Genomic DNA, 20,724 nt, shown 5'->3' with positions numbered 1-20,724 from the left:
TCGCAAAGTTCAAGGGGGCCGAATACTTTCGCAAGGCACTGTATATGTGAAGTGCTGCGTGCATTGACGGCTCTATACATGTAATAATATTCGGTGATCACCTTATAATCCAGCAGCGAGCGCATTTGTTCAGCGTCCAGTTTACTGACGGTGTCACCGACCTCCTCCTCCGGAGCTTCAACCTTCTGTGACAGAAAAGAGGGGGGGGGGGCATTAATAGCCACATTTATGTAGCGGTCGCTGCACAGAACATACACACGGGGGTGACTGTGGGCAGTACACAATACAAGTACATTACACATTCAGGACTATAGACTAGGGATTATGGAATACAGGACTGTAGATTAGGGATTGTGGGAGGTGTAGTGTGCACAGAGCAGTGTACAGGATCACAGTAACTGTTTGTTGCAGAGAAGGAAAAGGAGAGGTGTGGGAGTTCTACCATGACAAAGCTCCTCCCTGTCCCAGTGACCCCATAGAAGATTTCTGGGTGTAGAATGGTACATACCACACTCTGCACAGGGAGGCCGTCTGCACCGTCTTCTTTAGCTACTACATCATCACTGCGCCCCACATCCGCCGCTTCATCCGCTGGGAAGATACAACACAGAGCCGCGTTATCGGGGGAAGACAGAATTTATTTATTTTGTTCTTTCCTTTCTGTCTACTGCGGCCTCTTTACCCCCACTTCCTGTCTGTCTACTGCAGCCTCTTTACCACCACTTCCTGTCTGTCTACTGCGGCCTCTTTACCACCACTTCCTGTCTGTCTACTGCAGCCTCTTTACCCCCACTTCCTGTCTGTCTACTGCGGCCTCTTTACCCCCACTTCCTGTCTTCATGATCTCCAGTGACGGCCCCATGACATTTCTCAGGGTGGGTTTCCTGAAGGTGACACCAGAGGACCGTATTGTGTAATGTGTGCTGAAGGTGACACTTCTCACAATGTGCATTAGAAGATAGAGCCCGCCTCTTTTCTTGGCTTGAGGACATCCAGCATCATTTATCTCTTTCCTCCCCAGACTGTCCCTGCCCCCCACCCCCCAGTCTATTACATATACAGATATCCCCTGACAGCAGAGGTTAAGCGATAGCAACTTCCGCAGGGGCCGGCTCTGACACCGATGTCCGTCCCCCTCAGAGCAATGTCCATCCCCTGGAAGAGGATTTTCTGCCTCCAGACGTGTTTTACCATTTCAGCCAGGTGTGGGCGGAGCCCAGCAGAGATAATGGGAACCCCAGAGTAAATTTTGCATGTTGGGGGTTCAATGAATTCAGCTGCACCTGGCTGCAAAGCTTTAACATTGATCTTCAATAAACAAATCAGCTGCCATTGTTCACCTCCTATAGAAAACGCAAATTGCCTGGCTGTCATGCTGATTCCCTGACCTGGAACAAGAAAAGTCAGACGTCTTCTCTGCGCTCTTCTCTGCCTCCATCTCTGCGCCCGTCTCTGCCTCCTTCTCTGTGTCCTTCTCTGCCTCCTTCTCTGTGTCCTTCTCTGCCTCCTTCTCTGCATTCGTCTCTGCCTTCTTTTCTGCATTCATCTCTGCCTCCTTCTCTGCATTCGTCTCTGCCTCCTTCTCTGCCTCCCTCTCTAAGCCCTTCTCTTCCTCCTTCCCTGCCTTCTTCTCTGCGCCCTTCTCTGCACCCTTCTCTGCCTCCTTCTCTGCGCCCTTCTCTGCCTCCATCTCTGCGCCCTTCTCTGCCTACTTCTCTGCCTCTTTTCTCTGCATCCGTCTTTGCCTCCTTCTCTGCGCCCTTCTCCCTTCTCTGCCTCCTTCTCTGCGCCCTTCTCTGTGTCCTTCCCTGCCTGCATCTATGTCTCATTCTCTGTCTCATTCTCTGTCTCCTTTTCTATGTCTTTCTCTGTGTCCTTCTCTACCTTCCTCTCTGCCTCTTTCTCTGTGTTCTTCTCTGCCTCTTTCTCTGTGTTCTTCTCTACCTTTTCTCTGCCTCCTTTTCTTCTCTGCCTAATTATCTCCCTCCTTCTCTGTGCCCTTCTCTGCCTCCTCTGCATCCTTCCCTGCCTTCTTCTCTGTCTCCTTCTCTGTCTCCTTTTCTGTCTCCTTCCCTGCCTCCTTTTCTGTGTCCTTCCCTGCTTCCATCTCTGCCTCCTTTTCTGTCTCCTTCTCTGCATCCTTCTCTGTGTTCTTCTCTGCCTCCTTTTCTATATCATTCTCTGTGTCCTTCTCCGTTTCCTTCTCTGCCTCCTTCTGACTTCTTCACTGCGTCCTTCTCTGCGTCCTTCTCTGCCTCCTTCTCTGACTTCTTCTCTGTGTCTTTCTCTGCCTCCTTGTCTGTGTCCATCTCTGCCTCCTTCTCTGACTTATTCTCTGCGTCCTTCCCTGCCTCCTTCTCTGCGTCCTTCCCTGCCTCCTTCTCTGCGTCCTTCCCTGCTTCCTTCTCTGCCTACTTCTCTGCCTCCTTGTCTGTGTCCATCTCTGCCTCCTTCTCTGACTTCTTCTCTGTGTCCTTCTCTGCCTCCTTCTCTGACTTCTTCTCTGTGTCCTTCTCTGCCTCCTTGTCTGTGTTCATCTCTGCCTCCTTTTCTGACTTCTTCTCTGCGTTTTTCCCTGCCTCTATCTCTGCCTCTATCTCTGCCTCCTTCTCTGCCTCCTTCTCTGCATCCTTCTCTGACTTCTTCTCTGCGTCCTTCTCTGCCTCCTTCTCTGCATCCTTCTCTGACTTCTTCTCTGCGTCCTTCTCTGCCTCCTTCTCTGCCTCCTTCTCTGCCTCCTTCTCTGCATCCTTCTCTGCATCCTTCTCTGACTTCTTCTCTGACTTCTTCTCTGCGTCCTTCTCTGCGTCCTTCTCTGCCTCCTTCTCTGCCTCCTTCTCTGCATCCTTCTCTGCCTCCTTCTCTGCGTCCTTCTCTGCGTCCTTCTCTGCCTCCATCTCTGCCTCCTTCTCTGCCTCCTTCTCTGCATCCTTCTCTGACTTCTTCTCTGCATCCTTCTTCTAGGTCAGTGGCTCAAAGCCAAGAAGCCAGGAGATGAGCATGACAGCCAGGAGGGTAGTGTTTAGAAAAGAAAAGTCGCCAGTCCTTGGCTCCCTCCAATTTCTGTTAAAGTGAACTTTCACCCCAAGTCTCATATTTCCCCTTCTTTCTTCAAGGCCACATTCACAGCTAAATCTGCGTTTATATTGCTGTGTGCGCATGCACAGGGCGGCCTCTTCATTGCAATGCGCTTCCCTATGTGAGACAAATGCATCAGAGTATCTCATTTCGCTTTCTGCTGCGTTCGGTTTTGCTGGGTTTGTTGCGTGTTCCTGTGTTCGGGAAAACGCACATCTGCTTACTAGGTTTGCGATGTCATGACGTCACTTCCGGCAGCGGCAGATGAAAACACTGCTGGTTTTTTTTTTTCTTTTATTGGAAAGCCTGAGATCGATTTATTTATTTATTTTTTGATCTCAGGCTTTCAAGCATAGAGTAGAGATATGGGGACTAACAGACCCCCGATCTCTCCATAAAGAGGACCTGTCATGCACTATTCCTATTACAAGGGATGTTTTTACATTCCTAATAATAGGAATAAAAGTGATTAAAAAGTAAAAAATTTAAGGGAAAGTTTAAAAGTAAAAAAAAAAAAAAAAATTTAAAAAAATGTTAAAAATGTAAGCGCCCCTGTCCCCGCATGCTTGCACACAGAAGCAAACGTATACTTAGGTCACACCCACATATGTAAACGGTGTTCAAACCACACATGTGAGGTATTGTCGCGATCGTTAGAGCGAGAGAAATAATTCTAGTGCTGGACCTCCTCTGTAACTCTAAACTGATAACCTGTAAAAAATGTTAAAGCGTCGCCTATGGAGATTTTTACTGACGTTTGTCGCCATTTCATGAGCGTGCGCAATTTTAAAGTGTGACATATTAGGTATCTATTTACTCGGCGTAACATTATCTTTTCACTTTACACCAAAAAATTTGGGTAAATATTGTGTTTTGTTTTTTTAATTCATTAAAGTGTTTTTTCCCCCCCCCCAAAAAGCACGTTTGGAAAACCGCTGCGCAAATGCCGCGTGACATAAAAAGTTGCAATGAAGGGTAGAACTCTAGAACTGGAGAGTATAGATGTTCCTTTCAATAACCCATAAAGAAACATCTATACTCTCCAGTTCTAGAGTTCTACCCTACAGCCCCCCCCCCCCCCCGTTAGCCCTCTCTGTGACGGCACTGACGGGTCTACTATCCCCTCAGGTAAGGATACCCTTACATTCATTATATACCTGCTTATTATATGGAGAATTGGATGCATATTCCCAGGCTTGGATGCATTTCTCAGGCTTGGATGCATATTCCCATATATTCTCCTATATATATCTGCTCTATCTATGCTTGGTTGCATAATCATTTGTATTTCCATTCCCCTTTCTCTCCTATTTAGGTCCAGCTATCTGGACACTTTAATATGGATCTTCAGATATATTTGTATATATACATATGACTGGTCCTTTTTTCCTGGCTGCTCCCGTACTCACCCATTGGGGGCATGTAGACTTAGCCGGCCCAGCAACGGTCTAAGGTGGGTTTTGTCTTTTGGTTAAGGGACTTCTTGCCCTCTTGAGATCCGTACATTATATTATTGATTATTTTTATGTTGCTTTGAATTAGTTATGGGTTTGTATTATGTCACACATTTACAATTCTCTCTCTTTTTTTATACTTAGTATTGTGTATATCATAACCAGTGGTGGCTGGTGCTCAAAAATTTTTTTTTTGGGGGGGGCGCAAACAGAAAAATGTAATAGGCATTGCTTTGCAGCAAAAAACGCTGTAAAAAACTGTCTGACTTTGAGGTTACAAAAGTGGGAAAGGGGCCTTCAGTAATCGAGGTATAATATTCCCCCTTCAATGCAGAGTGACCAGCGTGCCCCCTTTCAATGCAGAGTGACCAGCGTGCCCCCTTTCAATGCAGAGTGACCAGCGTGCCCCCTTTCAATGCAGAGTGACCAGCGTGTCCCCTTTCAATGCAGGATGACCAGCGTGCCCCCTTTCAATGCAGAGAGACCAGCGTGCCCCCTTTCAATGCAGAGAGACCAGCGTGCCCCCTTTCAATGCAGAATGACCAGCATGCCCCCATTCAATGCAGAGAGACCAGCGTGCCCCCTTTCAATGCAGAGAGACCAGCGTGCCCCCTTTCAATGCAGAGAGACCAGCACGCCCCCTTTCAATGCAGAGAGACCAGAGTGCCCCCTTTCAATGCAGAATGACCAGCGTGCCCCCATTCAATGCAGAGAGACCAGCGTGCCCCCTTTCAATGCAGAGAGACCAGCGTGCCCCCTTTCAATGCAGAGAGACCAGCGTGCCCCCTTTCAATGCAGAGAGACCAGCGTGCCCCCTTTCAATGCAGAGTGACCAGCGTGCCCCCTTTCAATGCAGAGAGATCAGCGTGCCCCCTTTCAATGCAGAGAGACCAGCGTGCCCCCTTTCAATGCAGAGAGACCAGCGTGCCCCCTTTCAATGCAGAGAGACCAGCGTGCCCCCTTTCAATGCAGAGTGACCAGCGTGCCCCCTTCAATGCAGAGAGACCAGCGTGCCCCCATTCAATGCAGAGAGACCAGCATGCCCCCTTTCAATGCAGAGTGACCAGCGTGCCCCCTTTCAATGCAGAGAGACCAGCGTGCCCCCTTTCAATGCAGAGAGACCAGCGTGCCCCCAGCAATGCAAAAAGACCAGCGTGCCCCCATCAATGCAGAGAGACCAGCGTGCCCCCATCAATGCAGTGACCAGCGTGTCGTGCTCCCTTCAATGAAGAGAGACTAACCTGCAGCGGCGGCTTCTCCTCAGTCCCCTTCGTCTCCTCGGCCAATGGCATGCGTTCACCTTTCGACCAATCAGGAGCAGGATCCATGTGACAATAGCGAATTTTCATTCGCTATTGTCACACAATGGGTGGGCTCGGGGCGCACTGCTCTGCGCCCCGGGTCCACCCTTTTCTGAAGCCTATTAGAGCCTCTGGCTCTAATCAGGTGATTAAAAAAAAAAAAACTCCATTGAGTTCCATGCGTCCGGCGCCCCGCATGTAAATTAGGGGGCCGGACGCATGGATAGGGGGGGCAGCGCCCCTGCGCCCCCAACGCACCAGCCGCCACTGACTATTGTGCACCATCTCTGACTATACTCCACAATCAATAGTCAGCGAGGGCAACTATGGATGATTTGTCCGATTATGTAGTTTGACATTTATTGTGTTATTGATTCTCTCTTTTTTTTTTCTTTTCTTTGTATGCCTGCATTGTCTGTTTGCCTATAGACAGTACATTTCTAATGTGTAATCTACAATAAAATGTTTTCATATTTTAATACTATGATCTATCCATTTGTATTGGTCTAAGGCGGTATCCCGTTAAAAGTCCGCCTAGCCCCTCCCCTTTTTTCTATTTTTCTCGTATTTTCTGGGATTTTTGTTTTGATTTCTCCTTCTTATTTATGTCTATTACCGCTTTAAAGTGACCTGACACACATATAAACTTCCTCATCCTGATACAATGTAGCGATGACTTTTCACCGGTTTGCCGCCATTTTTCGATAACTGACAGTTTTGGGGGGTCAGCTTCTCCCTCCAGACAGCCAAGCAAGTCAAACCTCGGAGAAGACAAGAAATAAGCTCACCACCTGGCACGTCGCCCCGTCCTCAGGCTTCACTGATTGGCTAACGGCTACAGTATTTGGCCGGCGACTTCACCTATTTAAGTAAACGGTTTTTCGAACACACGGTGTGGATAAAATCCCAGGGGGCGCTATTATCCGCCCTCCATCTCATTGTAGAAACGGCTTCAGGCAATTACAATTCCCAAGGGCGGGCTTTCCGGCTCACAATCATCCCGCTTTCCGTGGTGCGTCTTGCGCCAAAGAGACCGAACGCTTTTCTAAGTCGCCCACTGAGGAAAATTATACATGGCAGTTTCATCAAAGCAGTCCACGCCGCTAACCAAGCGCAACGTCCGGCTCGGCAGATGAAAGTGCCGGGAGAGTGCCGATTCTTCAACTTATCCGTCATTTGTTGATGTGTTTGAAGAGGATCTCAAGATGCCGGAAACGATCGCTCTGAGGTGAAGCGGTTGTTAGCGGCAAAGTCAACTGGAGTCAAATGTATGTTAGTAAAGCTTTCACTGGACGGCGGGTAAAGATTTTACTTCCCCCTATGCTGGGATTCAGACCCCCACAATCACCATCACTAACCAGGGGTGGGTCCAGATATGTTTTTTTTGGGGGGGGGGGTGCTGTGCTGGGAGTATAAGTGGGGGAGCTCAGACTCCGCCCCTGAACCCCCTGTTATAATAAAAATAATGGGAAATGCTTAGAAAGGAAATAAATGACACAATGTTACAGCGCATCCGGAAAGTATTCACAGCGCTTCACTTCTTCCACATTTTATGTTACAGCTTTATTCCAAAATGGATTAAATTCATTATTTTCCTCAAAATTCTACAAACCCCTCCCCCATAATGACAACGTGAGAGAAGTTTGTTTGAAATCTTTGCAAATTTATTTAAAATAAAAAGGAAAAAATCCCATGTACATAAGTATTCACACCCTTTGCCATGACACTCAGAATTGAGCTCAGGTGCCTCCTGTTTCCTCTGATCATCCTTGAGATGTTTCTACAACTTGATTGGAGTCCACCTGTGGTAAATTCAGTTGATTGGACATGATTTGGAAAGGCACACACCTGTCTATAGAAGGTCCCACAGATAACAGTGCATGTCAGAGCACAAACCAAGCCATGAAGTCCAAGGAATTGTCTGTAGACCTCGGAGACAGGATTGTATGGAGGCACAGATCGGGGGAAGGGTACAGAAACATTTCTGCAGCATTGAAGGTCCCCAATGAGCACAGTGGCCTCCATCATCTGTAAATGGAAGAAGTTTGGACCCACCAGGACTTTTCCTAGAGCGGCCGCCTGGCCAAACTGAGCGATCGGGGGAGGGGGGCCTTAGTCAGGGAGGTGACCAAGAACCCGATGGTCACTCTGCCAGAGCTCCAGCGTTTCTCGGTGGAGAGAGGAGAACCTTCCAGAAGAACAACCATCTCTGCAGCACTCCACCAATCAGGCCTGTATGGGTGTGGCCAGACAGAAGCCACTCCTCAGTAAAAGTCACATGACAGCCCGCCTGGAGTTTACCAAAAGGCCCCTGAAGGACTCTCAGACCATGAGAAACAAAATTCTCTGCTCTGATGAAACAAAGATCGAACTCTTTGGCCTGAATGACAAGCGTCATGTCTGGAGGAAACCAGGCACCGCTCATCACCTGGCCAATACCATCCCTACTGTGAAGCATGGTGGTGGCAGCATCATGCTGTGGGGATGTTTTTCAGCGGCAGGAACTGGGAGACTAGTCAGGATGGAGGGAAAGATGAATGCAGCAATGTACAGAGACATCCTTGATGAAAACCTCCTCCAGAGCGCTCTGGACCTCAGACTGGGGCGAAGGTTCCTCTTCCAACAGGATAACGACCCTAAGCACACAGCCAAGATAACAAAGGAGTGGCTATGGGACAACTCTGTGAATGTCCTTGAGTGGCCCAGCTAGAGCCCAGACTTGAACCCGATTGAACATTTCTGGAGAGATCTGAAAATGGCTGTGCACCGACCCTCCCCCATCCAACCTGATGGAGCTTGAGAGGTCCTACAAAGAAGAATGGGAGAAACTGCCCAAAAATAGGAGTGCCAAGCTTGTAGCATCATACTCAGAAATACTGGAGGCTGGAATTGGTGCCAAAGGAGCTTCACCAAAGTATTGAGCAAAGGGTGTGAATACTTATGTACATGGGATTTCTTCCTTTTTTATTTTTAATAAATTGGCAAAGATTTCAAACAAACTTCTCTCACGTTGTCATTATGGGGGATTGTTTGTAGAATTTTGAGGAAAATAATGAATTTATTTCCACTTTGGAATAAGGCTGTAACATAACAAAGTGTGAAAGAAGTGAAGCGCTGTGAAAAATTTTTGGATGCACTGCGTATAAAACCATTCACAGTGTAATAATAACACAGGCTGGGGCCCAGTATAAGCACATTGAGCATATAGAGTGCAGGGGTCAGGACACTGTGCAGATGTCAGTTCTAGAATTGGTGTCAGTGGGCATAATAATAATCAGAGCTGAAAATGTATGAAAAAATTTAGGAAGAACACCTTGAAAGTATTTGGATGGAAATTTTAAGCCAACCTCCTAGAAATTAGAAAGAAAATGCATTGTGCTTAGTGCGCCACCTGGTGGATGCTTGTGGACTTTCTCCCTTTGCTTTGCTTCATGGGTGTCCAACCATTTGGCTTCTCTTGGCCACATTGTGTCCAGAGAAATTTTCTCGGGCCGCATATAAAATATATACTATAGTTAAGGTATATTAGTAATAAAACGCCACCGCGCCCTCCCGTGCTGCCACGTCCCCCCCCCCCCAGCCCCCCAGCACTAATTTAACACAACTAGTGGATGATCCCCTCCGAGGCAGCCTCTGTGGCCATGCTCCTGACTCGACTTCCTTCCTCCCCAGCAAAAAAAAAAAAATTGTCAGGGGGCAGTGGGCCGCATTGCCTGCGGTTTCGGGCCGCAGGCTGGACATGCCTGCTTTGCTTAGACAAAATAGGCCTTAGGGGTAGACTGAAGAGAATGTAGGAGTAAAATAAGCCCCACTGCTGATGTCAGGGCCAGCAATGAAAATACCCAGCATGTGCCTGGGCCATAAATAACTCCCAGCAAGTTTCAGGGCCAGCAATAACACCCAGCATGTGTCAGGGCCAGCAATAACCCCCAGAAAGTGTCAGGGCTAGCAATAACTCCCAGCATGTGTCAGGGCCAGCAATAACACCCAGCAAGTGTAAGGGCCAGCAATAACCCCCAGAAAGTGTCAGGGCTAGCAATAACTCCCAGCAAGTGTCAGGGCCAGCAATAACACCCATCATGTGTCAGGGCCAGCAATAACCCCCAAAAAGTTTCAGGTCAGCAATAACACCCAGCATGTGTCAGGGCCAGCAATAACACCCAGCAAGTGTAAGGGCCAGCAATAACCCCCAGAAAGTGTCAGGGCTAGCAATAACTCCCAGCAAGTGTCAGGGCCAGCAATAACCCCCAGCAAGTGTCAGGGTCAGCAATAACCCTCAGCAAGTGTCACGACAACAAATAACCCCCAGCATGTGTCAGACCTAGAAATAAACCCTAGCAAGTGTCTAAGCCTGCAATAAACCCCAGCAAGTATCAGGGCCAGCAATAACCTTCAGCAAGTGTCAGGGCCAGCAATAACATCCAGCAAGTGTCAGGGCCAGGAATAACATCCAGCAAGTGTCAGGGCCAGGAATAACATCCAGCATGTGTCAGGGCCAGCAATAACACCCAGCATGTGTCAGGGCCAGAAATAACCCCCAGCATGTGTCAGGGCCAGCAATAACCCCCAGCATGTGTCAGGGCCAGCAATAACACCCAGCATGTGTCAGGGCCAGCAATAACACCCAGCATGTGTCAGGGCCAGCAATAACCCCCAGCAAGTGTAAGGGCCAGCAATAACACCCAGCATGTGTCAGGGCCAGCAATAACCCCCAGCAAGTGTAAGGGCCAGCAATAACCCCCAGAAAGTGTCAGGGCTAGCAATAACTCCCAGCAAGTGTCAGGGTCAGCAATAACCCTCAGCAAGAGTCACGACAACAAATAACCCCCAGCATGTGTCAGACCTAGAAATAAACCCTAGCAAGTGTCTGAGCCTGCAATAAACCCCAGCAAGTATCAGGGCCAGCAATAACCTTCAGCAAGTGTCAGGGCTAGCAATAACATCCAGCAAGTGTCAGGGCCAGGAATAAAACCCAGCAAGTGTCAGGGTTAGAAAAAAACCGCATTTGTCAGGGCCAACAATAACCCCCAAAAAGTGTCAGGGTTAGCAAGAACTCCCAGCAAGTGTCAGGGCTAGAAAAAAATCCAGCATATGTCAGGGCCAGCAATAACCCCCAGAAAGTGTAAAGGGCCAGCAAAAACCCCAAGAAAGTGTCAGGGCCAGCAATAACTCCTAATAAGTGTTAGGGTTAGAAATAACCCTCAGCAAGTTTTCGGGCCAGCAACAACTCCCAGCAATTATCTAGGCTAGAAATAACCCCAGGCATATGTCAGAGCCAGCAATAACCCCCAGCAAGTGTCTGGTCCAGCAATTACACCCAGCAAGGATCAGAGCCATGGTATCGGTATAGTGATATAATATAAGGATTGGTATGGTGATATGATAAGGATCGGTATGGTGATATGATAAGGATCGATATGGTGATATGATAAGGATTGGTATGGTGATAAGATAAGGATCGGTATGGTGATATGATAAGGATAGGTATGGTGATATGATAAGGATCGGTATGGTGATGTGATAAGGATCGGTATGGTGATATGATAAGGATCGATATGGTGATATGATAAGGATTGGTATGGTGATAAGATAAGGATCGGTATGGTGATATGATAAGGATCGGTATGGTGATATGATAAAGATCGGTATGGTGATATGATAAGGATTGGTATGGTGATATGATAAGGATCGGTATGGTGATATGATAAGGATCGGTATGGTGATATGATAAGGATCAGTATGGTGATATGATAAGGATTGGTATGGTGATATGATAAGGATCGGTATGGTGATATGATAAGGATCGGTATGGTGATATGATAAGGATTGGTATGGTGATAAGATAAGGATCGGTATGGTGATATGATAAGGATAGGTATGGTGATAAGATAAGGATTGGTATGGTGATATGATAAGGATCGGTATGGTGATAAGATAAGGATCGGTATGGTGATATGATAAGGATCGGTATGGTGATATGATAAGGATCGGTATGGTCATATGATAAGGATCGGTATGGTGATAAGATAAGGATCGGTATGGTTATATGATAAGGATTGGTATGGTGATAAGATAAGGATTGGTATGGTGATAAGATAAGGATCGGTATGGTGATATGATAAGGATCGGTATGGTGATATGATAAGGATTGGTATGGTGATAAGATAAGGATTGGTATGGTGATATGATAAGGATCGGTATGGTGATATGATAAGGATCGGTATGGTGATATGATAAGGATCGGTACGGTGATATGATAAGGATCGGTACGGTGATATGATAAGGATCGGTATGGTGATATGATAAGGATCGGTATGGTGATATGATAAGGATTGGTATGGTGATATGATAAGGATCGGTATGGTGATAAGGATCGGTATGGTGATATGATAAGGATCGGTATGGTGATATGATAAGGATCGGTATGGTGATATGATAAGGATCGGTATGGTGATAAGGATCGGTATGGTGATAAGGATCGGTATGGCGATATGATAAGGATCGGTATTTAATATGTTTTGTAATTGGCAGCGTATTCCCTTCCCCCGATGCACCGCCTGAACCTCTCATCCCATTGGACGCCTCATTACTGGAAATTTGGCATTCGCAGAGCCAGAGCTGCCAGGATCTGACTTACAAAACATCTTCGTATTTAGGAACGCAGAGGGGGGAGGGGGAGTCGCAGAGTTTTTAATTATCGCTGACTAATTGATCGTCCAGCCGGCTCCTCTTCCTCAGTGATTGTCATGGCGCAGCTACAGCGCCGCACCGTGCCAGGAGAACATCTCATCTACCGGCACATTCACTGCACCGTGCCAGGAGAACATCTCATCTACCGGCACATTCTCTGCACCGTGCCAGGAGGACATCTCATCTACCGGCACATTCTCTGCACCGCGCCAGGAGAACATCTCATCTACCGGCACATTCTCTGCACCGTGCCAGGAGAACATCTCATCTACCGGCACATTCTCTGCACCGTGCCAGGAGGACATCTCATCTACCGGCACATTCTCTGCACCGCGCCAGGAGAACATCTCATCTACCGGCACATTCTCTGCACCGTGCCAGGAGAACATCTCATCTACCGGCACATTCTCTGCACCGCGCCAGAACATCTCATCTACCGGCACATTCTCTGCACCGCGCCAGGAGAACATCTCATCTACCGGCACATTCTCTGCACCACGCCAGGAGAACATCTCATCTACCGGCACATTCTCTGCACCGCGCCAGAAGAACATCTCATCTACCGGCACATTCTCTGCACCGCACCAGGAGAACATCTCATCTACCGGCACATTCTCTGCACCACGCCAGGAAAACATCTCATCTACCGGCACATTCTCTGCACCGTGCCAGGAGAACATCTCATCTACCGGCACATTCTCTGCACCGCGCCAGGAGAACATCTCATCTACCGGCACATTCTCTGCACCACGCCAGTAGAACATCTCATCTACCGGCACATTCTCTGCACCGCGCCAGGAGAACATCTCATCTACCGGCACATTCTCTGCACCGCGCCAGGAGAACATCTCATCTACCGGCACATTCTCTGCACCGTGCCAGGAGAACATCTTATCTACCGGCACATTCTCTGCACCGCGCCAGGAGAACATCTCATCTACCGGCACATTCTCTGCACCGTGCCAGGAGAACATCTCATCTACCGGCACATTCTCTGCACCGCACCAGGAGAACATCTCATCTACCAGCACATTCACCGTGCCAGGAGAAAATCTCATCTACCGGCACATTCTCTGCACCGCGCCAGGAAAACATCTCATCTACCGTCACATTCTCTGCACCGCGCCAGGAGAACATCTCATCTACCGTCACATTCTCTGCACCGCACCAGGAGAACATCTCATCTACCGGCACATTCTCTGCACCGTGCCAGGAGAAAATCTCATCTACCGGCACATTCTCTGCACTGCGCCAGGAGAACATCTCATCTACCGGCACATTCTCTGCACCGTGCCAGGAGAACATCTCATCTACCGGCACATTCTCTGCACCACGCCAGGAGAACATCTCATCTACCGGCACATTCTCTGCACCGTGCCAGGAGAACATCTCATCTACCGGCACATTCTCTGCACCGCGCCAGGAGAACATCTCATCTACCGGCACATTCTCTGCACCACGCCAGGAGAACATCTCATCTACCGGCACATTCTCTGCACCGCGCAAGGAGAACATCTCATCTACCGACACATTCTCTGCACCGCGCCAGGAGAACATCTCATCTACCGGCACATTCTCTGCACCGCGCCAGAACATCTCATCTACCGGCACATTCTCTGCACCGTGCCAGGAGAAAATCTCATCTACCGGCACATTCTCTGCACCGTGCCAGGAGAACATCTCATCTACCGGCACATTCTCTGCACCGCGCCAGGAGGACATCTCATCTACCGGCACATTCTCTGCACCGTGCCAGGAGAACATCTCATCTACCGGCACATTCTCTGCACCGTGCCAGGAGAACATCTCATCTACCGTCACATTCTCTGTACCGTGCCAGGAGAACATCTCATCTACCGGCACATTCTCTGCACCGCGCCAGGAGAACATCTCATCTACCGGCACATTCTCTGCACCGCGCCAGGAGAACATCTCATCTACCGGCACATTCTCTGCACCACGCCAGGAGAACATCTCATCTACCAGCACATTCTCTGCACCGCGCCAGGAGAACATCTCATCTACCGGCACATTCTCTGCACCGCGCCAGGAGAACATCTCATCTACCGTCACATTCTCTGCACCGCGCCAGGAGAACATCTCATCTACCGTCACATTCTCTGCACCGCACCAGGAGAACATCTCATCTACCGGCACATTCTCTGCACCGTGCCAGGAGAAAATCTCATCTACCGGCACATTCTCTGCACTGCGCCAGGAGAACATCTCATCTACCGGCACATTCTCTGCACCGTGCCAGGAGAACATCTCATCTACCGGCACATTCTCTGCACCACGCCAGGAGAACATCTCATCTACCGGCACATTCTCTGCACAACGCCAGGAGAACATCTCATGTACCAGCACATTCTCTGCACCGCGCCAGGAGAACATCTCATCTACCGGCACATTCTCTGCACCACGCCAGGAGAACATCTCATCTACCGGCACATTCTCTGCACCGCGCAAGGAGAACATCTCATCTACCGACACATTCTCTGCACCGCGCCAGGAGAACATCTCATCTACCGGCACATTCTCTGCACCGCGCCAGAACATCTCATCTACCGGCACATTCTCTGCACCGTGCCAGGAGAAAATCTCATCTACCGGCACATTCTCTGCACCGTGCCAGGAGAACATCTCATCTACCGGCACATTCTCTGCACCGCGCCAGGAGGACATCTCATCTACCGGCACATTCTCTGCACCGTGCCAGGAGAACATCTCATCTACCGGCACATTCTCTGCACCGTGCCAGGAGAACATCTCATCTACCGTCACATTCTCTGTACCGTGCCAGGAGAACATCTCATCTACCGGCACATTCTCTGCACCGCGCCAGGAGAACATCTCATCTACCGGCACATTCTCTGCACCGCGCCAGGAGAACATCTCATCTACCGGCACATTCTCTGCACCACGCCAGGAGAACATCTCATCTACCGGCACATTCTCTGCACCGCACCAGGAGAACATCTCATCTACCGGCACATTCTCTGCACCGCGCCAGGAGAACATCTCATCTACCAGCACATTCTCTGCACCGCGCCAGGAGAACATCTCATCTACCGGCACATTCTCTGCACCGCGCCAGAACATCTCATCTACCGGCACATTCTCTGCACCGCACCAGGAGAACATCTCATCTACCGGCACATTCTCTGCACCGTGCCAGGAGAAAATCTCATCTACCGGCACATTCTCTGCACCGCACCAGGAGAACATCTCATCTACCGGCACATTCTCTGCACCGCGCCAGGAGAACATCTCATCTACCGGCACATTCTCTGCACCGTGCCAGGAGAACATCTCATCTACCGGCACATTCTCTGCACCATGCCAGGAGAACATCTCATCTACCGGCACATTCTCTGCACCGCGCCAGGAGAACATCTCATCTACCAGCACATTCACTGCACCGTGCCAGGAGAAAATCTCATCTACCGGCACATTCTCTGCACCGCGCCAGGAGAACATCTCATCTACCGGCACATTCTCTGCACCGCACCAGGAGAACATCTCATCTACCGGCACATTCTCTGCACCGTGCCAGGAGAAAATCTCATCTACCGGCACATTCTCTGCACTGCGTCAGGAGAACATCTCATCTAGCGGCACATTCTCTGCACCGTGCCAGGAGAACATCTCATCTACCGGCACATTCTCTGCACCGCGCCAGGAGAACATCTCATCTACCGGCACATTCTCTGCACCGTGCCAGGAGAACATCTCATCTACCGGCACATTCTCTGCACCGCGCCAGGAGAACATCTCATCTACCGGCACATTCTCTGCACCGCGCCAGGAGAACATCTCATCTACCGGCACATTCTCTGCACCGCGCCAGGAGAACATCTCATCTACCGGCACATTCTCTGCACCGTGCCAGGAGAACATCTCATCTACCGGCACATTCTCTGCACCGCGCCAGGAGAACATCTCATCTACCGGCACATTCTCTGCACCGCGCCAGGAGAACATCTCATCTACCGACACATTCTCTGCACCGCGCCAGGAGAACATCTCATCTACCGGCACATTCTCTGCACCGCGCCAGGAGAACATCTCATCTACCGGCACATTCTCTGCACCGTGCCAGGAGAACATCTCATCTACCGGCACATTCTCTGCACCGCGCCAGGAGAACATTTCATCTACCGGCACATTCTCTGCACCGTGCAAGGAGAACATCTCATCTACCGGCACATTCTCTGCACCGCGCCAGGAGAACATCTCATCTACCGGCACATTCTCTGCACCGCGCCAGGAGAACATCTCATCTACCGGCACATTCTCTGCACCGCGCCCAGAGAACATCTCATCTACCGACACATTCTCTGCACCGTGCCAGGAGAACATCTCATCTACCGGCACATTCTCTGCACCGTGCCAGAACATCTCATCTACCGGCACATTCGCTGCACCGCGCCCAGAGAACATCTCATCTACCGTCACATTCTCTGCACCGTGCCAGGAGAACATCTCATCTACCGTCACATTCTCTGCACCGTGCCAGGAGAACATCTCATCTACCGGCACATTCTCTGCACCGCGCCAGGAGAACATCTCATCTACCGGCACATTCACTGCACCGTGCCAGGAGAACATCTCATCTACCGGCACATTCTCTGCACCGTGCCAGGAGAACATCTCATCTACCGGCACATTCTCTGCACCTTGCCAGGAGAACATCTCATCTACCGGCACATTCTCTGCACCGTGCCAGGAGAACATCTCATCTACCGGCACATTCTCTGCACCGCGCCCAGAGAACATCTCATCTACCGGCACATTCTCTGCACCGCGCCAGGAGAACATCTCATCTACCGGCACATTCTCTGCACCGTGCCAGGAGAACATCTCATCTACCGGCACATTCTCTGCACCGTGCCAGGAGAACATCTCATCTACCGGCACATTATCTGCACAGCACCAGGAGAACATCTCATCTACCGGCACATTCTCTGCACAGCACCAGGAGAACATCTCATCTACCGGCACATTCTCTGCACCACGCCAGGAGAACATCTCATCTACCGGCACATTCTCTGCACCGTGCCAGGAGAACATCTCATCTACCGGCACATTCTCTGCACCGTGCCAGGAGAACATCTCATCTACCGGCACATTCTCTTCACCGTGCCAGGAGAACATCTCATCTACCGGCACATTCTCTGCACCGTGCCAGGAGAACATCTCATCTACCGGCACATTCTCTGCACCATGCCAGGAGAACATCTCATCTACCGGCACATTCTCTGCACCGTGCCAGGAGAACATCTCATCTACCGGCACATTCTCTGCACCGCGCCAGGAGAACATCTCATCTACCGGCACATTCTCTGCACCGTGCCAGGAGAACATTTCATCTACCGGCACATTCTCTGCACCGTGCCAGGAGAACATCTCATCTACCGGCACATTCTCTGCACCGTGCCAGGAGAACATCTCATCTACCGGCACATTCTCTGCACCGTGCCAGGAGAACATCTCATCTACCGGCACATTCTCTGCACCGTGCCAGGAGAAAATCTCATCTACCGGCACATTCTCTGCACCACGCCAGGAGAACATCTCATCTACCGGCACATTCTCTGCACCGTGCCAGGAGAACATCTCATCTACCGGCACATTCTCTGCACCGCGCCCAGAGAACATCTCATCTACCGGCACATTCTCTGCACCGCGCCAGGAGAACATCTCATCTACCGGCACATTCTCTGCACCGTGCCAGGAGAACATCTCATCTACCGGCACATTCTCTGCACCGTGCCAGGAGAACATCTCATCTACCGGCACATTATCTGCACAGCGCCAGGAGAACATCTCATCTACCGGCACATTCTCTGCACCACGCCAGGAGAACATCTCATCTACCGGCACATTCTCTGCACCGTGCCAGGAGAACATCTCATCTACCGGCACATTCTCTGCACCGTGCCAGGAGAACATCTCATCTACCGGCACATTCTCTGCACCACGCCAGGAGAACATCTCATCTACCGGCACATTCTCTTCACCGTGCCAGGAGAACATCTCATCTACCGGCACATTCTCTGCACCGTGCCAGGAGAACATCTCATCTACCGGCACATTCTCTGCACCATGCCAGGAGAACATCTCATCTACCGGCACATTCTCTGCACCGTGCCAGGAGAACATCTCATCTACCGGCACATTCTCTGCACCGCGCCAGGAGAACATCTCATCTACCGGCACATTCTCTGCACCGTGCCAGGAGAACATTTCATCTACCGGCACATTCTCTGCACCGTGCCAGGAGAACATCTCATCTACCGGCACATTCTCTGCACCGTGCCAGGAGAACATCTCATCTACCGGCACATTCTCTGCACCGTGCCAGGAGAAAATCTCATCTACCGGCACATTCTCTGCACCACGCCAGGAGAACATCTCATCTACCGGCACATTCTCTGCACCGTGCCAGGAGAACATCTCATCTACCGGCACATTCTCTGCACCGCGCCCAGAGAACATCTCATCTACCGGCACATTCTCTGCACCACGCCAGGAGAACATCTCATCTATCGCCCTTTTCACTCATTGGATTTTAGTTCCTTCAATCATGGAGGTTCAGCACTCCTAACTCCTCCCACTTCTTGCATCAGGATTGAAGGCTCTTGAGAGGAGGCGGTGATGTTTTCAGGAAGATATGCACAGCCCCTCCCACCAGCCATCTGCCTGCATTGCATAGAGAAGAACAGAGACCCAGTAATGACATCACCGGGTATAAAATAAGATGTGTAATGAAAATTGAAAGTTCTTCTTTAAATGTTATTAGTATTTGACGGGGGGAGGGGGGAAATATATGCAGGTAAAACTTCCGACTTTAATAAAAGGTGAAGAGAGGATCCGGCCGCCGGAGGAAACAAATTCTGAACTCCTTCAGTTCTCCCGATTCACCGCCTTCACTGGGGAGCGGAATGTATGTGCCGATAGTGGCGCCCCCTATAGTGAATACCGGCTCCTCCCTTTGGTTGCAGAGTGGCGGGGTGCTATTTCCGTGTTGCACGCGCCGCCCTTCCAGGCGCAAAGCTCTGCGTCTCCCCATTCTTCCCACCTACAAATCAACAAGTCAAACTCTGGACTAACAGAGTCCCCCCAGCTCAGGCTACAAAACTCAATCCGTTCTCACCTCATACAGTACCTCTTCTTCACCACTAGATGTCCTCAGTCTTCCAGGATAAATGCTGCCCAGAGCCACTCAACTGCAATGGCTGAGGACATACTGTGAGTGGTGATGAAGTCAGAGGCGTTCGGATCCCAGTTTGAACCCACATAAGCAAGTCCGTCAGGAAGCTGTCACTTTACTGGGCCAATTGTCTGCTAACGAGGCATTCCCTTCCCCTAGTATAAGTGAGGCCGCAGGGCAGGGAATGCCAAAATTCATTCCAACTGTGAGTGCAGGGGGTCACGGACCCGCCCCATGAGAGGGTGTCACCATGGTGGCATTCAGTCACAGTCCACTAGATGTCATCACATCCATGGTACTAAGGACTACCCCCTCCCAGATTTAAAGGTAAGAGGTTTACCTCTTCTTCACCACTAGATGTCCTCAGTCTTCCAGGTTGAATGCTGCCCAGATCCACTCAACTGGAAAGGCTGAGGACATACTGTGAGTGGTGATGGAGTCAGAGGTGTTCGGATCCCAGTTTGAACCCACGACAGTCCACTAGATGTCATCACATCCATGGTACTAACCACCACCCCCTCCTAGATATAAAGGTAAGGGGTTTTTAATCATTTTTAGATCTGCAGATTTCATACAAATAATCCCTGGTGATCCTGCCATGGAGATCCTCTGTTCAGGCACCAATCAGGGAGCCCTGAGTCCAATTCTGGAATAAATCTTTGATTTTTAAAACGTTCCCCCAGCTCAGGTTACAAAACTCAATCCGTTCTCACCTCATACAGTACCTCTTCTTCACCACTAGATGTCCTCAGTCTTCCAGGTTGAATGCTGCCCAGAGCCACTCAACTGGAAAGGCTGAGGACATACTGTGAGTGGTGATGAAGTCAGAGGTGTTCGGATCCCAGTTGGAACCCACGTAAGCGAGCCCCTCAGGAAGCTGTTAGTTTACTGGGCCAATCGTATGCTAGGGAGGCTGTCCCTGCCCCTAGTATAAGTGAGGCCACAGGGCAGGGAATGCCGAAACTCATCCCAACTGTGAGTGTAG

The 20,724-nt window shown here is 49.9% G+C and overlaps 1 protein-coding gene across 3 annotated transcripts in view; it reads right to left on the bottom strand.

The window, feature by feature from the left end:
• Window positions 1–20,724, bottom strand: part of HDX (highly divergent homeobox) — a 154,191-nt gene that overhangs the window by 28,582 nt on the left and 104,885 nt on the right. For all 3 annotated transcript variants that reach the window (XM_082263848.1, XM_082263846.1, XM_082263847.1), the window contains 2 exons: window positions 509–591; window positions 102–185 (listed from right to left, as the gene is read on the bottom strand). In XM_082263848.1, the coding sequence (XP_082119974.1) occupies window positions 102–185; window positions 509–591 (167 nt within the window). The remainder of the gene's footprint in view (window positions 1–101; window positions 186–508; window positions 592–20,724) is intronic.

This window comes from Pelophylax lessonae, assembly GCF_965119305.1.
Source record: "Pelophylax lessonae genome assembly, chromosome: 7".
Lineage (NCBI taxonomy): Eukaryota > Metazoa > Chordata > Amphibia > Anura > Ranidae > Pelophylax > Pelophylax lessonae.
The sequence above is the reverse complement of the archived record's forward strand: the minus strand, read 5'-3'. Positions and strand labels throughout refer to the sequence as shown.